The 20,901-nt window shown below is 34.0% G+C and overlaps 2 protein-coding genes across 2 annotated transcripts; one reads left to right on the forward strand and one right to left on the reverse strand.

Annotated features, from left to right (window-relative positions):
• The first annotated feature begins 3,709 nt into the window (after positions 1-3,709).
• On the forward strand, positions 3,710-11,236 carry LOC138333294 (transmembrane 6 superfamily member 2-like). The gene is made up of 3 exons (XM_069281581.1): positions 3,710-4,466; positions 6,580-6,702; positions 7,119-11,236. Exons 1-3 carry the CDS (start codon positions 4,341-4,343, stop codon positions 7,437-7,439), a joined length of 570 nt encoding a protein of 189 aa, XP_069137682.1. The 5' UTR covers positions 3,710-4,340; the 3' UTR covers positions 7,440-11,236.
• Positions 9,264-18,845, reverse strand: LOC138333293 (peroxisomal membrane protein 11B-like). The gene is made up of 3 exons (XM_069281580.1): positions 18,653-18,845; positions 13,868-13,983; positions 9,264-13,126 (listed from the first exon to the last, which is right to left on the reverse strand). Exons 1-3 carry the CDS (start codon positions 18,727-18,729, stop codon positions 12,567-12,569), a joined length of 753 nt encoding a protein of 250 aa, XP_069137681.1. The 5' UTR covers positions 18,730-18,845; the 3' UTR covers positions 9,264-12,566.
• Between the last annotated feature and the right edge of the window lie 2,056 nt (positions 18,846-20,901).

Consider the following 20,901-nt stretch of genomic DNA (forward strand, 5'->3'; position numbering starts at 1 on the left):
TTTTTCGTGGATTAAAATAATTTTTTTTACAATTTCGTTTTTGGAACTTAAATTCGTGTTGGGAAGACGTTATACAAACATTTATATTACTGTTCGAAAATACACAGTTGATACTCAGCCCCCAGTATGTTTTTTACATTATATCCGTGAAAAAACAAATATCGTGTCATGCGTTGATAATTTTAATTGATAGACTCAATCATATTATTTGATGGCAGGGTAATAGTATATAAGTACTAAATTTTGTAGTATAAGGGACTTTGTTTTAACCAAACGTTTTATCTTGCTCCCTGATAGTAGCTCATTGATACAGTAGTGTACCCAATCATCAAATTAACGACTAAATGTGCCTGACAAATTGTATGCATGGCATTAAAAAGATCGTGGAATCGTAAATTCGTTAATTTTACGGTCAAAAAACGAAATCCGCGCATCTCTCCCCGAAAATTAAATTTCCCCTCACGAATAATATGCGGAATTTTACAGTAATCGTCAAATGAAATGTATGAATGATTTAAAATAGTTTTGCCTTTAGTTTACCCCCAATACACTTCGATATTGTTTAAGAATGAATTAATCAGAAAGATAATAGAAAATTTTACCCAATTGAGTCAAGGAGGACAGCATGGTTCTACGCAGTAATCCCCCCTATATACCGCTCCACCTCTATAAATATAAATATAGGATTGTATACGTTTCCTCTGAAATTGTAGCTGTAAATTTCACTGTCCGAACTCGTCCTTTTTTCGCCGTGGGATTGAATTTTATGGGTATTTGCGAGCAATTAGACTCTTGCGAAAATGAATCACCGTGCGAAAAAAAAACCCATCAGTACAATAAAGTGTTTCGGTGAATTGCGAAAGTACTTTTTTTGTAGATGACCGTTATTAGAACGTGAAAGACGTTGGATTTCAGTTCTATATATTTCAGAATAATTCTAACTTTAGGAACGTTTTATCCTATATCCGCTAAAACTGTATTTTTTGTTATCTAAATTAATGTTGTTTTGAGAAAATAAAACCCGCATATTTTAGCGGTAAGATTATCTTTGGGCAGATATCTACGCCAGGTGACATAAAAATCTGGAGTTAAATAACTTAATATTCTACATTTAATTCTTGATATCATCATGTTTATAATCGATAGCTGAAAGTGAATACACTTCCATCTCCATGGAACTTAACATGAACAAATGGTTCGGAGATGCAACTTTATAACAATTACGAATCTAAGGAATGATGACGTGATAAGTATGGAAGACTTAAACAATTAGTAAACATTAATGAACACAACGGTTTAAAAAGATTGGATTAATTACATTCAAAAGAAAGTAACGGCCCGAATTATGACTTAAAGTGAACAGTCCGGGCAAGGATGGGGCTAAAGTTCCGGTAAAATGGTGTGGAAGTATCCAGGATAACTTCTAGAAATGGGAAAATAAAATCTCTCCGTTAAAACTGTCTGCGTACGAAGCAATTAATTTAAAGTATGGGAAAATTCTAAAACGTCCTCCCCGTCTCAAATTATGTCCGTGTTACATTTCCACGCAGCCTCGCTTTCAATGCTTACAACTTTTCTTTACTTTTATGGTCAGAACTGGGACAAACTAAGCAGAACTTTGACCGTCGTGTTAATATGCGTAAACTTGTAATAAGGCCAATGAACGCATTTAGACTGCCAGTCCCACCCTTTCTTTGCCCCCCACCAACCAGACTATTGCACTTAAAACAATTCCAGTAATGAATATTACTAACGTTAGGAATGATGAATTAAAACAAATAAACGTTCATGAAAATAAATGGTACGAATGAGGATTTGAAAAATTACATAGTACAATTGTACATACCAATACAAGCCAGATATAGATATATAATACATCGTTCTTACTTTCATCCACAAAGCATACATACATGCAATGTAACCTAAAATACATGCTAGCAAATTATAACAATCAATCAATACAATTAATACATGCTTCAATATTAATGAATAAGGCAGATTCAGCACAGTTTTATAACCAGATATTATTTACCTCTCGAATCCGTGTGGTATACCAGTATAAACATGTTTAAGGTAAAAGAATTCGAATTCAAAAGATAACTTTGATTACATGTAAATAATGAGTGACTGCCATAACTGAGATTATACATTTAAAGAATAGACTGATCATGAGTGTCACAGAATTGTATGATTACGTTTAAAGCATTAAAAATAACAAGAAAGCTTAGTGCCACAGAATTAAATGATTACGTTTAACGCATAAAAATTACAAGTTAATTCAAAACAGATTTTGCTCAAACATTTGCACCATTACTGTATCATAAAAGAATATTTAGAATATTTCAAGTTTTGGCAACTATCTTGTATGAAGGTTTCTAGTAATTTATGTAAGGATTATCACGTACATAATGTATATGTACGTATTTAAAGCAAGGGAGATTATCACGTATATGTACGAATGTTACGCAAGAGAGATTATCACGTATATGTACGTATGCTAAGCATGGGAATTATCACATACATAATGTAAATGAACGTATTTTAAGCAAGGAAGATTATCACGTATATGTACGTATGTGAAGCAAGGAAGATTATCATGTAAATGTACATATTTTAAGCGAGGGAGATGGATGTAGTAATTAAAGCGAGGGAGATTATCACATACAACTGTATGTTGATAGTTGCTAGTTATCTAAACCAGTGGAGTATCCTGTATGAATACTTATACATGTATATGAAGCTGGAAAGGTTGATTATCATACATGACTTGCTGATTTCAAAGTACATGTACACCTTTGTAGATTTGTAGTTTGACCTAAAAGTTGTCATTTCGGTAGTGATATCTTCAAAATTAAAATTATATAATATGCCTTAAGATTTCAATTTTGATCGCTGAGCACAAATCAAAGTGCCAAGGCCACTCATAGATGCTGTGAATGAAGGACTCAAACAAAGGAATAAAAGAACTGGTTTATCATATATATTAAATTTAGTTAACATGTTGTAGAACATTGTATTTATATATATATAATGTACAATGTTGAATTTTGGAGTTAAACAAAAGATATTTACTATTTTATTATAATTAAAGTTGATATTACAATTTCTTATTTCTGAAATAAAGTAGATTTATTAAACCAATAAATCTGGTAAAAGTTCTGAGTGCCATTTTCGTTTTAAATACCAATACATGTATAGTAATCTATATTACAGTACAACTATATTAGATAATTACTGATAATTATCAATTTCACCAATGTCTCTTTAAAAAGAAAAGAAAATAAGTTAGCATTAATATTCATATAAATTACAACAGAAATATTGCGATGTTTCCAGATATATTTATATAGTGATTTTCTTGTTAGAAAGACTAAACATGGCTGCTTGCAAGTGTATCATCTTTGCTTTGCTCAGTGACTTTTGGGCTTATAAATCATCGGCCAGATACTTTTGTCAAAAAAAAGTCATAATTTGGGTTACCTATTACAACAATCCTTCGATATGAAATCATTGTTGCAAACCCTGTGCTGTGTAATGTTTGTTTATAATAAATAACACGGCTTGAAGTATAAAAGTCATTCCTTAATTAAATGCAGACTGAAACTATGAAAACTGTAGGTTTCTCCATTTGATTTCTTTCAAAAATTGATTTATGGCTTATTGAAGTTATTCTCTGTGCAATAATTTTATGAAATGTTAGCCCAAATTTGGTCCTATTAAGCGCCCTTTTATTTTAAGCACCCAGGACACATATTGGATCAAATACAGTATGTACTTAGAGGATATTCTTTTGACCCTAGGGATCTCGAAAATGAGTTATTTCTGGAGGAGTATTGAGTACTAAAATATAGGTGCATTATACCTCAATGCTGGAGAGATATTCTCTTTGGCTTGATCAGGTGAGTATTAGACTTGTAAGCCAAAGGTCCCTTGTTTGATCCCTAGCTGAGACAGAATCAGAATATTTATTTGTATTAATACTCTGCTCAGTTAGTATACACAGTAGGATTAAACAAACAAATCTTCAAGGAATAACAACCAGGATTAATGTTTATGAGTATGCCCGGGCTAGGAATTTGAGAAAACTTGTAGTTCTGACCAGTTCATGTACCCAAAGAACAACAGTTCCTAGAAAGTGTCCAACATGAGTTTCAAGCAAGTAACCCAGAAGTGGAGGACTAGAAGTAATATGCTTATCAAGACATCTTTACCACTTGGTCACCTTACAGCTCTCTGCAAATGATTGTAATAGAAAGAAGATTAAATTTTAAAGGAAAATGTTTGATTGACAAGAATTAACTGTTGACCTCTTAAGGAGAATTGTTTTTACTGTTATTTGTATGAGGATGAGTTCCTATATGTCGATGTTACAGGCAGTGTTAGAGAGTTCATCTGAAGTAGCCAAAACATATATACGGGAGCAGGAGCCCTACCTTGTAGATGATGTGGCATTCCCTAAAGCACAGGTAGGTCAACAAATTTTACTTTGGTAGCTATATCACCAAAATTATACAAGGAGGTATGCTCTGATTTTCTACTCTTTTCATTGGCTATTACATACCAGGTAGTCACATTTGAGGTGAATGTATATATTGCATATATTTTCGGCTTTGTTTTTTCCATTTTAGAAACATTGAGTTAATATTATTATACCCGGTATTGTGCATGTATTGTGATATTGCGCTTGTGAACTCACTGTATCCCAACATGGAGTTCCTCAAGACTGTGTGCTAAGACAATTTCTATTCTTGTAGTTCATATGCATATCAAATGATATTGATGCTATTGCCATTTTGATCCCTACCCTGATAGAGTCTAAAAGCTAAAATGAATTACCTTGACCTTTGCTCTTTGGCAGTTACACACCATATTGACCTCAACAAAGGTCCATAATTGATATACAAGAGGTCCCAGAGGGATCTTGGCACCCCTCCAAAGAATGATCTATGTCTGACAAACGAAAGAGGGATCTTTTCTCTGCTTTTCAAACTGTCACTGCATATTACTACATATGAAATTTTAGAAAGATCCTTTGAGTACTTTCTGAGATACACAACAGTAACAAACTTCAATTATCAAAATCCATGATGACTACCTGTGGGCCATCTTTTTGACGATCAGTTCGAAAATGCAATATGCACAACTGAGGTCCTAGTGGAACTTACATATAAATTTTGAGACATATCACTTAAGTACTTTCTGAGAAATAGTGGTAACAAGCTTCAACTGTCCAAATTCAAGATTGCAGCCTGTCGGCCATCTTGTATCGATCGGTACCAAAATGCAATATGCATAACCAGGGACCTAGGGGAACCTGCACATGCAATTTGACACAGATCCCTTCAGTACTTTTTGAGAAATAGCAGTAACAAACTTCAATTGTCAAAATTCAAGATGGCGGCCTGTCGGCCATCTTGTTCATCGATCGGTACCAAAATGCAATATGCATAACCAGGGACCTAGGGGAACCTGCACATGAAATTTGATACAACTCCCTTCATTACTTTTTGAGAAATAGCGGTAACAAACTTCAATTGTCAAAATCCAAGATGGCGGCCTGTCGGCCATATTGTTGATCGATCAATCCCAAGATGCAATATGCACAACTAGGGCCTTAGGGGAACCTACATGTGAAATTTGAGAAGAATCCCTTCAAAAGAAATAGCGATAACAAACTTTAACTATTAAAATCCAAGATGGCGTCCTGTTGGCCATCTTGTTCATCGATTAGTCTGAAAATGCGATATGCACAACTAAACCCCTTGGGGAACCTGCACATGCAATTTGACACAGATCCCTTCAATACTTTCTGAGAAATAGCTGTAACAAACTTTAATTGTCAAAATCCAATATGGTGTCCTTTCAGCCCTCTTGTTCACCGATCGGTACCAAAATTCAATATGCATAACTAGAGCCCTAGGGTAACCTACATGTGAAATTTGAGAGGAATCCCTTCAGCACTTTCTGAGAAATAGGGATAACAAATTTAACTATCAAAATCCAAGATGGCGGCCTGTCAGCCATCTTGTTGACAGATTGGTCCCAAAATGCAATTTGCACAACTAGACCCCTAGGGGAACCTGTATATGCAATTTGACACAGATCCCTTCAGCACTTTTTGAGAAATAGCAGTAACAAACTTCAATTGTCAAAATTCAAGATGGCGGCCTGTCGGCCATCTTGTTGACCGATTGGTCCCAAAATGCAATATGCACAACTAGACCCCTAGGGGAACCTACATGTGAAATTTGAGAAAGATATCTTCAGTACTTTATGAGATATAGCGGTAACAAACTTTAACTATCAAAATCAAAGATGGCGGCCTGACAGCCATCTTGTTGACTGATTGGTCCAAAAGTACAATATGCACAACTAGACCCCTAGGGGAACCTACATGTGAAATTTGAGAAAGATATCTTCAGTACTTTATGAGATATAGCGGTAACAAGAATTGTTAACGGACGGAAAGACGGACGGACGGATCACGGACGAAAAGCGAATTGAATAGCTCACCATCTGATGATGGTAGGCTAATAAACACCTAAATCATGCTTCACACCTCGTCTTGTTCCTCCTTAGATGCTGCTCTACTTCTTCTACTATATTCCCTACTATGTGATGGTGATCTTAGATCTGCTGTACCCGAGTGGTCAAACCTGGGTGATAGACTGGTCACTGATAATGGCCGGAGCAGTAGGAGAGGTAAGTTTTAAAACATTTCACTTATTCAGCAGTAAATACTTATTTTAATTCACCAGGTACCTTTCTCTGTCGTGTGCTCAGTGATATATGTTACTGAAGTAACAGTTTGTCTTTCAAGTTGTGTTTGATGCTGTTCATTTCCAGATAAAGAATATTTGTATAAAAAAACTGTCTACATCTGTTTTGTAGAATTAAATAGTAATGTCTCTTATTAATACTGAAAATCATTTTTTTATTTTTGCAAGATACATTGTATTTACTTATGGGTGGCAATTTTCAGAGGAAGGATTTAAATCTCTTGCAATGGTTTGTACAAGTGGTCATAGCAGTGTCTTGCGTCTCTACTTTGTTGTCAATGAGATCTAGTTTTCCCCTTTTTGGCCTCCTTTTTATCTATTTATTTTTCCTGTCCATAGGGTCAGTTTTCCCTTATTGGGGCCTCCCTTCATCCGTCCACACGAGCCGCCTCACGACTTCCCCCTGGTAATCACATCGTGTTTTGGATCATCAACGGGACACTCTTCATCGTACATCACCTTTATGCATACAGATGTGTAACCATGACAACCAAACATGTAGCCGTAGTTGTAGCGGAGACCAGTAATGGCAGATCAGCTTTAGAGCTTACTCCAGACAAAGGACTGCTGTATGACAAAATTTCTTCTGGAGGAGTCAGCTCCGAATCCAGGAAGTATAATTTACGAAATAGACGCAATCGGCAATTTGATCATCTATAAGCTCAGATATCCCACCCTTATTTGTAGTTTTAATAAACACTATTGTATTCTTTTGTAATTAGTGTATAAAGAGATTTCAAGGCCTTCATATTGAACAGATTGAAATTAACAGGTATCCATTGGTTCAAGCAAAATTCACATTGACATCACGAGCTATTTTGCAGCTAAAACATTTATAATTTGCGATTTGAACCTCAAATGAGAAAAACATAGATTTCATTCAATCCAAATTTTGCTATCAGGCTACATAGGTATTGATTTCATTCATTTATTTCATAATATTTCACAGATCAAATTTTTGTGACCATATCAATAACCCATGAACTTATTGAAATACCATTCCTGCGAAATTAATCAATTAAACAGTATCTTAAATAAATATACATGTGTTCAAATAGCAATTGAACCCAGTGAATTTATAAGAAATAATGAAGATTGACTGTAATTTCTCCTTGATTGTGGCTAAATGGCTTGACTGGTGTCCGACGTTCTAGTGTCAGTCCCCTTTACAATAGAGGTGACACATTCTAGGCCAATATTCATGAACCACTCACCAGGAACTTGACTGTACGTAGGTAGGTAGTCTGTTATAAATTATTTGTCCACAATTAAGAATTGAACACCTTAATTTGCTTGTTTTAAAGGTTTTATTCATTTAATTTTAGCTTTAATCCTTGTTTAAAATTTAAAATATAGAGTTTTCTTGCCTACATATATTTGCTTGCCCGTTTTACATGGTTTGTTCATGATTATCGGGATTTCTTTCTTTTAAAATTTTATCATTTTCTAATTTTGATTGGTTCTAATTTGATGCCATAATTTTTGTCTTATAATTGTTATCTGAAAGTAACTTCAAATGATCAATTTTGAAAAACAAGTTAATTTTTTTGTCAGTTTATATTTACTTGTACACTGTACCATAAAAACTTCAGCTATACATGTATAATCAGGGATTAATTAATTCTATATTCAAGCATTAATTTTTACGTAATTGCCAGTATTTGTATTAAGCTGTATAACATCAAATGTTTGTTGTGTAAAAAGTTTTATTGTTTTCTTGGTTGGTATGGAAACCATGAATATATAAATAATGAATTTTATTTTTATATTTTGTCACTAAATCCATCCATCAGCTATTTTTGTCACTAAATTTCTCCATCAGCGAACCACAAATATTTCTATCCATGAAATGGTATCAAAGCTCATAACCAAAAAAGAAAGCACATTCAAATATTTTATATACAGTATCAAATAGCAATTTGATGATTTTATTAATTGTTGTTTAATTATTGTTTTAATGATGATAAATATACTTACTAGTGTACTTTTATATAAAGATATTGCAGTATTTTATGTACAGTCTGTTGTATTTCAGATAATGGGTATATCTGAATAAAGTATATTGACAAAATACAATATTCTTGCCATAAACAAATAAAAAACACAATTATTTTCACTCCTAATTGTTTTATTTTTTTCAATTTTTGAATTATCTGAAGTTTTGCATACATGATTGTATATTAATTTGATATGTTACTATGACATTGCGGGCAACTCTTGCACCACACATCAAGTCCGAGCGTACAAAAAATGCATTACCATATTTAATTTACAATAAGCTCCCCTGCCAACCCTATCAATTGCCCCCCCCACCCTTTCTGTTCAGGTTTTGAGTTTTATTAGTTTAACATCCTATTAAAGGCCCACTACCTTTCCGGAGCTAACCTTAAAGGTTTCTAAAAGATATCATTTTGCTGTTTTGCCGTTTGTTGCAGTGACCGCATGGTATTTAGGACGACGGCGGAAAACATAAGACGACCCACGTTATAAAAATTAATATTTTATTTGTTTCAATGATATTGTTCAATAGGTGATGATACATGCAGTATTAACAGAAAGTTAATAACTTTTACAACTCTACCAAACTATCATTCTTGTTTTACATTCCCATTTTAAAAAATAAAACCCGTTTCGGAAAGGTAGTGGGCCTTTAACAGCCAGGGTTATGTAAGGACGCGCCAGGTTTGTTCCTTGAGGAAAGCTGGAGTACCTGGAGAAAAACAACCGACCTACGGTCATTACCTGGCAACTGCCTCACATAGGATTCGAACTCGCGACCCAGAGGTGGAGGGTTTGTGATAATATGTCATGACATCTTAACCACTTGGACACCGCGGCCCCAAATGTTTTTCCCCTTTTCAAGTTATCTAGTTCATTTACCATGAATTTAAATCTTTATTAAATGCAGGCTGAAAATATGAGCACCACAGTTTCCTTATTTCATTTCTTGAATTTGTGCAATAATTTTGTGAAATTTCAAAATATAGCCCCAACAAAACACCCCATTCAATTTTCTGAATTTCAAGCATCCAAAGTACTTATCGGATCAAATACGGTTTCTGCATTTTTGTATATATTCAGTGACCATTTTATAGGGATTTTATACAGCTTAACAAAGTATTAATCCGCATGTAAAATCTTTATAAATAAACATGTACATAGTATGATACATAATATGCTAGTGTATTTACATGCATGATTATACATGTAATTAGCATGTCATCAACAGAGGGATATAAGTCACGTGTCACAACAGATGGTAAAGGCTTTCATAGCACACTACACAGTCATAATCTTCTTAACAGATTGACAGGGAATGATTGTAAAACAAAACATAGCATTAGGTAAACTACTGACACATTAATTGTCATCCTTCATATCCCAATGGTTACTATCACTGTTGTTCCATCCACCCCTGGACAATGTCATAATTAAACTAAAGGCATTTCAGGAGTAAAATATTCATAATCTTAATTCAACATGAAATAATTAAATAACAACTGAGATCATCTTTTATCAAAATTAAAGGAATACTGGGTAAATACATTATAAATATATCATAGACATACAATTGGACACATAATCAAGAGTAAAGAGTTCACTCATTTTAGAGATTTATAGTACAATTTTTTACTTATTTTATGTGTTATAGGTAAAGTCCACTAAGTAACTGATTAAATCAATCAAGTATGACGTCATCTTTAATTTCTGCCTACTACATGTAAAGATATAAAGAGTATACAATATAGAAAGAGAAACACAATTAACAATCACAGATATAGCTATTTTCATCTACTGGTGTTATGAAAAGTCTTCAATAATATATGTACTGGATAACATAATTTATTTCAGGGTTTGTACAGAAATGAGTTTATATAAATATGAGATTTTCCCCATGACTAATATCACCAATGACAGGGTATACTGTATACACAAGTAGTAAATTATCAACAAAATAATGACAATAAAAATAAAGCTCACTGTTGTCATTTACAAAAAAACAATTCTCTCCTTTATTTATTTTAACATTTTCCATCACTTTGAGAGCCATTCCTGACCTTTTGGGATAAGACAAAAATATTAAACCTACAAGTAATCAGTAATCATTGCACTACACATTGCTTAAATTTGTATCCTTATCTGTAATTCGTTCAAAATTTGTTACCCAAATAAGATTTGACATTGGGTGTAAGTTCAAGGTCACAGTGACATACTTATTGCAGTTATGACAAATTCTTTCACTTTATTTCAAACATAAATATGCTCGATAAGAGATGAAAAAACATTTGTTTGAGTAAGAATAATCCCACTTTATATTATGGTGACATACAATCTCTGCAAAAATAGGGATGCCACAGTCACCAGAAGGATGTCCTGATTGTTATATAGTACTCAACATCCTATTGGCCACTTATATAGAGAGGTTATATGATTTAATAAAGGATTTTGAAATGAAATGAAGTTATTAATTTTTTAATTAACTAAATACAATATGGTTAAACAGGGAATTATATCAATAGCATTTTAGAGCATTTAATAGCATTTTTATCTGTTGATATGAATAGAAGCTGATGCCATAAATATATATGAGCAATTATCAAGGAATACAGAAGGTAATACTTTCTCATAGACATTACTTAGAATGTACATGCATACAAGATAATAACATGATTTCAATTGTGGACTAGAAAAAAATCACTTTTATACAAATTCTACTATAAATATTACTAAATCTTATGTTTTTTTATTAGATAGGAGTTCAACACACAAATTAAAAGGACATATGTGTAACTTAGCATTAAGTAATTTATAAAAAGGCACTTATGATTATGGAAGGTATTTATCACACTTTGTTACACATGTTTAAACACATGCAAGTGTCTGTCTTAATGTCATTATAACATCACTTGCCTGGGGAATGAATAGATTATAATGTCACACTCTCTCGACAGATAGTTTTCATATTTCATAGATACCGTAAAACTGGTAAATTTTCTACCATGACCTCAATATTACATTCAATCTGGACTCGCAGTCATTTTCAACAATATCACAAAATTAAAAGTTGCAGATAAGTACTTCTGATGCTCTAATAGCATTCCAATATATCAGAGTTACTTCCCTGGTTTCATTGTCAGTACATGACAAAGCGATACAAAGGGAAATAACTCCAATCGGCACTCTTCTATGTGTTAGTTTTCATACATATAACATTCAGTTTGACATTTAAAAAAATGTTAATTTAATATTGATTTAAAACTTAGAGGTTTAAAATATATCCAATCATAGATCTTGCCTAATTTTGGAATGTTAAATGTTAATATAAAACAAACAAAACAAAAAAGAGAGAAAAATTCAAATTTAAGCTCAGAAACCCTGAATAAAATATACTAATTTAGTAATTATGATCTTTCAGCTCCAGTTTTACATTATTAATTGATTAAATAAAAACATATTAAAAACCTACAAATAAAGGGCAATAATAGATTTAATCAAACCTTTAGTTTTTTAATAAATTAAAAGACGTGATTTAAAAAACCCAGAAAGGGGCATAACTCATTAAAAAAAAAAGTAAAATGGGACATAACTCCCTATATTGTGATTTCATTTCATTTCATGCATGCAAAGTTTCTTTCACAAAACCGAGTACCTGTTAAGATTTATACAATTAATAGAAATGGAAACTGTTTTATCTTGATGCATACCATTATCCTTTTTGTATACAAAAAAGGTATATCAAATCTGGTATATAAATACTTATATGAATTTCCTAGATTTAGTCTCACGTTATGGAACAAGTTTGAGTGATGAGTCCCAGACAGTTGCCATCCCAGCTGCCGAGGATATTAGTCCCAGGAATCCCTGCGTGCCCGCGGAAGCGTTCACTTTTCCTAACGTAGACAAAGGTAGGACAAGGTCCGCTAAGTTCTTAACCAGATCCAGTACCACTGGTTTATTCTGCATTATAATTTTCACCACTATATTTGTGTCTTGTGAATAGGTTGTCCTGTTATGATTTGAGTCTCCATTTACTTGTTGACCGTGCTTTGCCTCGCGTGATTGTCTTTGTCTCAGCTCCTCTTGTATAATGTTCATTAGGTCGTATGCATTTCTGGCCAGATTCAGAATCAGACTGACCACCCAGAATCTGGCTGATATCTCTGACCATTTCTTTTTGTCCGTATTGATAAGTCCAACATTGTGGGCATATATGATGTGGTCAAACAGCAGGAAGCAGGCCTGATTCAGCTTGGACATCGTAATGGTCAGTCTAAGAGCTGTGTCCTTGATGTGGACGCTCTTCAGGGCAGCCATGATAAAGTCCAAACTCTTACCCATCCGCAACACTGTAACAGATAAACAGCATTGTCAATATACAAATGTAGTTATGATTTAACAATTTTTAGTACAGGACTAGTGCAAAAATAATAATATACACGGTTGTTGTTCTGGATGAAAGCGTGTTATAAAGAGGTCTTATTACGCAACAAAGGACGCAGTGGCAGAGTGGCTAAGATTTTATCAAAGTCCTCCAACTCTGAGTTGTGACTTCAAATCTCATGTAGGACATTTGCCTGGTAATGACTGCAGGTCGGCGTTTTTTTCTCCGGGTACTCTGACTTTCCTCCACCTATAAACCTGACATGTCCTTAAATGACTCTGGCTGTTAATAGGACTTAACTAATCAAACCAAATAATTAAACCAGCACCAATATTGTACTGTGTACAACACAGGACTATGTGAGTGGGGACTCACTTTTACTGCTATTTCTGATCCTGGAATGAGACCAAAGCCATTCAGGTTCCTTCCAACTTGCTACAAATTTTCCTTACTTTTTATTTGTTTGTAGTACTAAGAAGCAAGAACTCATATATATGTATCTAAAATATATGAGTCACATTCTTCAGTTAGAAGTCCATTCTTTTAAGTCCATCGTTGGAGACCCACGAGTGATCGCACTACACTATATGCTACACCCATCACTTGATAAGTGTAGTGTGTAGTGCGATCACATGTGGGTCTCGGACCATGTTTTAAGTCATTCCACTAATTTTTCAAAATTGTGTTATTCATTTTTAATGCTCACATTTTCTGGTCATGCTGAGGGAGGACTCGAGTTTCTTGAGTTTTTGCACCATCTCCGGACCTCTGGCATTGTTGTGGAGGTGCCACCATACCAACTTACTGCCATACTGGATGAGTCTGAAATCAAAGGGAAAACTTATTATCTGTTGGTTTTTTAAATCAATCTTTGCTTTACATGCTATCATCAGCTTTGGGCATTAAGGAAAGCTTCCTCTAAATTCAGAATCTATCATATTATACAACAAATTTACGGTAATGTGTAAATTGGATGTTTCAAATACTCAATCTGTGGACATATACCAGCATGATTTGCTCATATAGGCCAGAAGGAAAACGTAAACAAACACATGTGTGCTTATGCTAGTTACCTGGCTCACCACATGCAGGTTGTGTCGAACGTCAGTCACGTGATACGATTAGGAATTGACAAAACCCAAGTCACTGAACATGGCGGTGATTGAAGGCGCCTTATTCAAAACCAGGAATATATGATTCCTAGATTTCGGCTCTCTTATAGGCCGACATAAGCTTTTTGGGAGCTAAATCATCAAGTTACATGTTTTTGAATATCAAATGTTTAGTTACATATCGTTACAGTGAAATTAACAGCAATACAACTTTAAGCATTGAACTGCATACAGTTGGGAATTATGGAAGATGAATGTCATTCATCCTTTTATATTAAAAGCCAACTGGACATTCACCCACAAGGTTTGTCTTTTCATCTTCCTATAATTGTCATTCAGTTGGTTTACTGCCTATATGATTCTGCCTATTGCTAAGTTTTGTTCCATCGACTATTTTTATCTGCATAATTTAAGGAGTATTAATTAGGGTAAAATACTATTAAAAACTATTTGTCCTTAGGTTTAGGATCATTCATACCTTTAGCTGTCACCCCAAAGTGTAGTTTGGTACTCAAGTATTTAAAATGTTCAAACATTTCTACATTGTATATTGATCATAATTTGAATATATCATTACGATAGTGCTTTGCTCAATTAAGGTACAAAGTCCATCCTCTGTCAGCTATCAAGGATGGTTATCACATAAACAGAAATTAATATTCACCTTAAGCGTCCTAGATTTTGACCTGTCAATGTGTACCTGCCTTACTTATACCTCAGCCCACCACATGTATAATCTCAAACTCAAATAATTCAAACTGACAGGCTTCCTGTTTCAATTAAAAGGGTTTTTTGTGGTTGTGACTATTTTTTTTTACAACATACATATAATATAATACATGTACCGGATATTCAAATACACTAATATCAAATTCTTGCTTTAATAATTCTAGATTTAAGTAAAACCAACTTTAAGCTTAAAAGGTTTCAATGTAATTAAAATTTAATATACTGGTACATAACAGCTTTTCCACTTTTTATTTTTCAGTAAACAAAAAACAGGAATAGAGAATTTTGTTACAGTATCCACAGCCACTAAAACTTTGTTATATAGTTGAACTTGGCTTTTCATTTATTTTATTTTTTTATATATAAATGTATTTTCAGTTGCTATCATGATATTGGGTATATCACCGAGTGTTCATTGACTGATGGTTATCATTTCTCACCTTTCCCAACTACACAAATCTATCGAGAGGCCTATTTACCTGGGCCTTATCAGGTCATGTTGTTTTAGGTCAGTCAGTCTACAAATGTCACAGATCATCTCTGTCAAAGGGTCAACAAATAGGCTGATGTACCTAAATCGAGACATGTTTCAGTTTTTTGGAGTTTTTTTTAACTTTATCACAGATGTTAATTGGAATAGCGCAACAAATAAATTTGATATGACATTTGAATGTAATGATTTTATGTTTTAAGAAAAACACGGACATAGTCATTCAGATCCCCCGCCAATGGAGATATCAAAGCTGAAGTAAGTTTGATTGTGGAGACTTATGTGTATGGAAAAAAAAAAACAGGAAAAAGGAAGTTGAGCTAAAGAAAGATGGAGTATAATTCAAGTAGAGCGGGGCTGCAGTTGTTGAATCAGGTATACAGCCTTGACATTTATATTAGACTATATACACAAAGATGGGTGGAGTTTTGCAAAGTAACATTTACCATTTACCATAATATTTTCAGCAATGTTTCCATAGTAACGGAAAAAGTGCAAAAAATGAAAACCTAAAAATAGCAAAAGGTACTACTAGACCATAAAAAGGATGTGTCTATGAAGTTTCGTGGAAATATCTCTGCTGGTTTTAGAGTTATGCTCCAGAAATGAACCTGCTACAAAAATATGATATTTTCAGCAATGTTTCTATGGTTACAGAAAAAAAGCACAAGAAGTGAAAACCTAAAAATAGCAAAAGGCACTACTAGACCATAAGAACAATGTGTCTATGAAGTTTCATGGAAATATATATCTCTGCTGGTTTTAGAGTTGTGCTCCGGAAACGATTCTTACACAAAAATCTGCCATTTTCAGCAATGTTTCCATGGTTACAGAAAAAAGTACAAAAAGTGAAAACCTTAAAATAGCAAAAGGCACTACTAGACCATAAGACTAATGTGCCTATGGAGTTCCGTGCATATATCTCAACCGGTTTTCCAGTTATGCGGCGGAAACGAACCTGGTACAAAAATATGATATTTTCAGCAATGTTTCCATGGTTACGGAAAAAGTGCAAAAAATGAAAACCTAAAAATAGCAGCAGGCACTACTAGACCATAAGAACAATGTGTCTATGAAGTTTCATGGAAATATCTCTGCTGGTTTTAGAGTTATGCTCCGGAAACCATTCGTACGGACGGACGGACGGAACCCATTTGTATATCTCCCGCCAACTTCGTTGGGCGGGGGATAAAAATATTGAAACTGCGATAATTAAAAGCAGGCTGGAACAGAGTTTGTTAAACTTTGAATAATCTGAGTATTTAAATTCAAAGGTAATTTTATGTTTATACTGTAAAAGTAGTGGATCGGAGAGGCTTGTACAAAGTAGGATAGTAAATGTGTTTGATTCTGGGGTACTAAACAAGAAAGTGTATTTTTCCCTAGATTGTTCTTCATCACCAAAAATAAGAGTTTAAAGCTAATCACCAGGTATATGTAAATGGAATCATTTTCTTTTTAATCTCATGAGCAATGGTCTTATTTGCTAACAATGACTGGATGTCAACTGTCATGTACATATTAAAGTTAAATCACTTGCATGGAGGTCAGGACCTGGACCATAGGTATTTAGCACGCTGGTCAAAGACCCTCTATAGACTATATATATAGAGATATAAGTCTATAGTGGGTCTTTGACAAGCGTGCTAAATACTGTACCTATGCCTGGACCTATAAAATACTATGAATTAAATGGAGTCTTTCAGTAATGAAAGTTCAAGTTAGTACATAAATGGGATATAACTGTATGTGTAATACTGTCACTATCAGTCCCTCTGGTTAACAAGGAGCCCTCAGCTCCTAAAACAATTAACCCAGGTCCCCAGCTAAATTTTACATTTGTTAACTTAATGGATTATCTCCCCTAGTGTGAAACTCAACAATTTTCTCAAAACAAAGTAAAATGTAGTCAAGATCATTTTAATATTCCAGAGTCACCAGGATCCTGTTATAAATCAACTGATACATAATTTATTGATGTAGCCAGAAACATATATACATAGAGATTGGAAACTCCTTCTTTGTCTATGTTGACAGGCAGAGGGACCTCCAGTTTATAGGCATTTCCCCTTGGCTAACTACATTTAAGTGTATTCTTTTAAACATGATACTTTTGCATCAACACAAAGTTTAAACATTATATCATGGTTTGATGTGATCAGTTTTCCCAATTGATGTTATTTAATATAATTTTTGAAAGTATCAATATGAGCAATTTTCACCTGGTTTTTCGAAAATCAGGCATTCAAAACCGGAAGTGCATTTTGTTTTATTAACATATAAGTTAAAATATTATTTTTTCTTTCCAAAATCGTACTCAAACCATCTGAAAATTACTTAACTTTTATAACATATCAAAGTTATTCTGCTGTATTTAACTATTTAAGAGTTCATGTAAAAGCCCCTAGGGACATAGAGAGGTACATCTGCCTATCGTAAAATTGGTGAAGTTGCCAATCTCTATGTATATATGTTTCTGATGTAGCGTTATGACTCACTCTGTGCAAAATAAATATGGTTTCTTATAATTTGCTCTTAATTGTTTTCAAAATATTAAACATTTCAATTAATATTTTATGTATTAACATTTTTGGGCATGTTACTTCCTTTGATAATAAGTTGATCATCACATGTGACCCTGTAATACTACTAGATCTAGAGAATAGTACAGTGTACTGGTCTTGACAAAATGATAGTATTAGACACTTGCATATCTCCATTCATTGTAGCCATATAAAGGACGTATATTATCTATTTAGGTACATGTAAGCATTAATTAATCCAATAATATCAGACGTCGATATTGGGAAACTTCTGATGGGCAATATCTACTGTAATGATCAAAAGTGTCTCATCGTCCTACTCCTCTAACATTGATTCAGTAATGTAATCCTTAGTGCACATGTAACAGCGAGTTATTTGTTACTTTTAATAATTTATATCTCTCAGTCTGTATAATGTACAGCAGGAAAAACAATGATTCTGATGTGAAATTTATTCTGGTTATTGGTTCAAAACACATTAAAACAAATATAATCATACCGACCGTGTCAGAGTGATAAACACACAATCAAAATGCATTAATTGGATCCGTGATCTGTCAACAGAAAAAATGTACCGGTATGTTTTATGGTTTAGATTAATCTGGAGTTAACTGTACCTGAATAGCTTGTCTCTGCCATTTGCTTGACCCCCGAATTTGATGATCTGTGTTGCGAGATCTGGATTTGTAGACATGTTGTCGAGTTTCACCAATATCAACGCTAATTGATTTAGTAATTTCGCTTACATGCTTGTCGTTGGCCAAAGTGCAAATAGATCCGGGACACATCGGATGTTTTAAAAACGTCGAGAAGCCCGAAGATAAAGACGGTGTCGACTGAAATAGCACCATGACAAAAATGGTACCTTTGTTGTTGTCGCGTTCGATTGCACACAGATTAAATCATGTAAATGCTATTTGGAATAAGAGTAGAATAGAGTGCTATTATATACTGAAACATTTTGTCAAATGAATGATATATTGTATGCATTTGCCAAGGATTTATAAGTGAAAAGGTTTCGTCACTGTCTCTTAACATTACTAACACACCACGCGAGACGACTATTATGAACCGGGATTAAAACCATATTAAACACCAATGTAAAATTGATTAAATTTCACAACGTTTATTACCTGCTTTAAGGACGGATGACTTCGAAGAAATTTCTTAAAATTTTCGTTAAAAAATACTACAGCTCATGAAATTGGCAGCACATTCAGAAAGTAAGACCACAGGCATTTGACATTTTCTCTCTCTCTCTCTAATATATACACACAATGTATATATACTGTGTCAAGGTCTATAACTCGGTCGGCCATATAACACTACCTAATTTCAGAAAAAAGTATGACTATTAACAAAATGTCTTCTACATGAAATAGAAAATAAAATAAACAAGTATAGAGCTTCGCCCTTCCTATGCCCGTGCATGATTCATATTAAAGCATCTGGCTGCGCCCTTTTTAGGCTTTGCTTTCAGTCATATTAACCATGTGAAATCCCAACAACATGGCAGGGAAAGCGATCGATTATAATAACTACCATCCCAGACGGTAGCATAACTACCATCCCAGACGGTAGCAAAACCATCCCAGATGGTAGCAAAAGTGCAATTTATGGAAATAACTGAGCCGAATTTCCTGTTTATTTCTTATTCATATATTCACGCTCTAACCTTGTCCCAAAGCCCGCATTTGAGAAGGAAACACCCATAAGAGAATGAAGAAATTTTATTTCCGTAACAGATATTCCGTTTTTGGTTAGCTGATTATATTGGAAGGTGATCTAAATCACTTGAACGTTTGCAAATAAAGAGCAGATAGGTAGCAGTGTACAGTTAGACCGAATGGCCATGGGTGAGATTTTTATTAAGCAGAAAGCCCCTGTTTTATTATATGCATGAAAGATTAAAAAATGTATATGTGCTAAAATTGGTGAATTCAATCTAGAGACTTATATGCAGGCTTCACATTTGCATAAAGAAATTCAACAAAATGGGTTCGAGATTAATGGTTTAGGGGGTATCCGAATGTGCGTCTAAGACGGAAAAACTCAATTCTGTAGCAGCAGAAATTGATAGCCACGGTACGAGGTAAGATTGCTCAAAAGTTTAATAATATACCTATGTCGAAATAGGCTCAGTTCCGCTATCACGACAGTGATGCTTGATTTTAAACTGTATTCAAGAAAAAAAATTTCTAGTAGAGGGGGTGTAATTTTGGGTTGAAAATGCCATTTTTTTTGCAATTTTTCAAAGAAAAAAAATTTGGTTACCATGGTTTTTACAGGCTCACAAAACAACAAAATGCAGACCTCTCCAAAAATGAACTCTGCATGACAATTGCAAATGTTGTGTAGATTAAAAATATATATACTTTTATATGGGTGTTGTTTAAGGTTAAAAAACTGTGTGTACATGATTAAAGCCTGCACATTATTTTGCTGAATTTTTCAAATCTACTGTACACTGCTACCTTAGCATTGAGCGTCTGCCGGATGAAGATTACGTTTGTCAGATCACAAGAGCGTTTGAACCGCTCAATTATATCATGAGCTTACTTCAAAGCGTCATAGTGATTACCCATGATTCCCGTCCTCATATGTATAAAAAATGGCGACCGCAAGCTGAAGCTGTCAGTATATAGGATTGAATTTTGAAGATTGGGTTTTTAGCCCACCATCATCAGATGGTGGACGATTCAAATCGCCTTTCGTCAGTGGTCCGTCCGTCCGTCAGTCCGTTAACAATTCTTGTAACCGCTATTTCTTAGAAAGCACAAAAGGGATTTTTCTCAAATTTCATATGTAGGTTCCCCTATGACCCTAGTTGTGAATAAAAGATGCATATTGCAATTTGAGACTGATC

This window comes from Argopecten irradians, chromosome 10, assembly GCF_041381155.1.
Source record: "Argopecten irradians isolate NY chromosome 10, Ai_NY, whole genome shotgun sequence".
Lineage (NCBI taxonomy): Eukaryota > Metazoa > Mollusca > Bivalvia > Pectinida > Pectinidae > Argopecten > Argopecten irradians.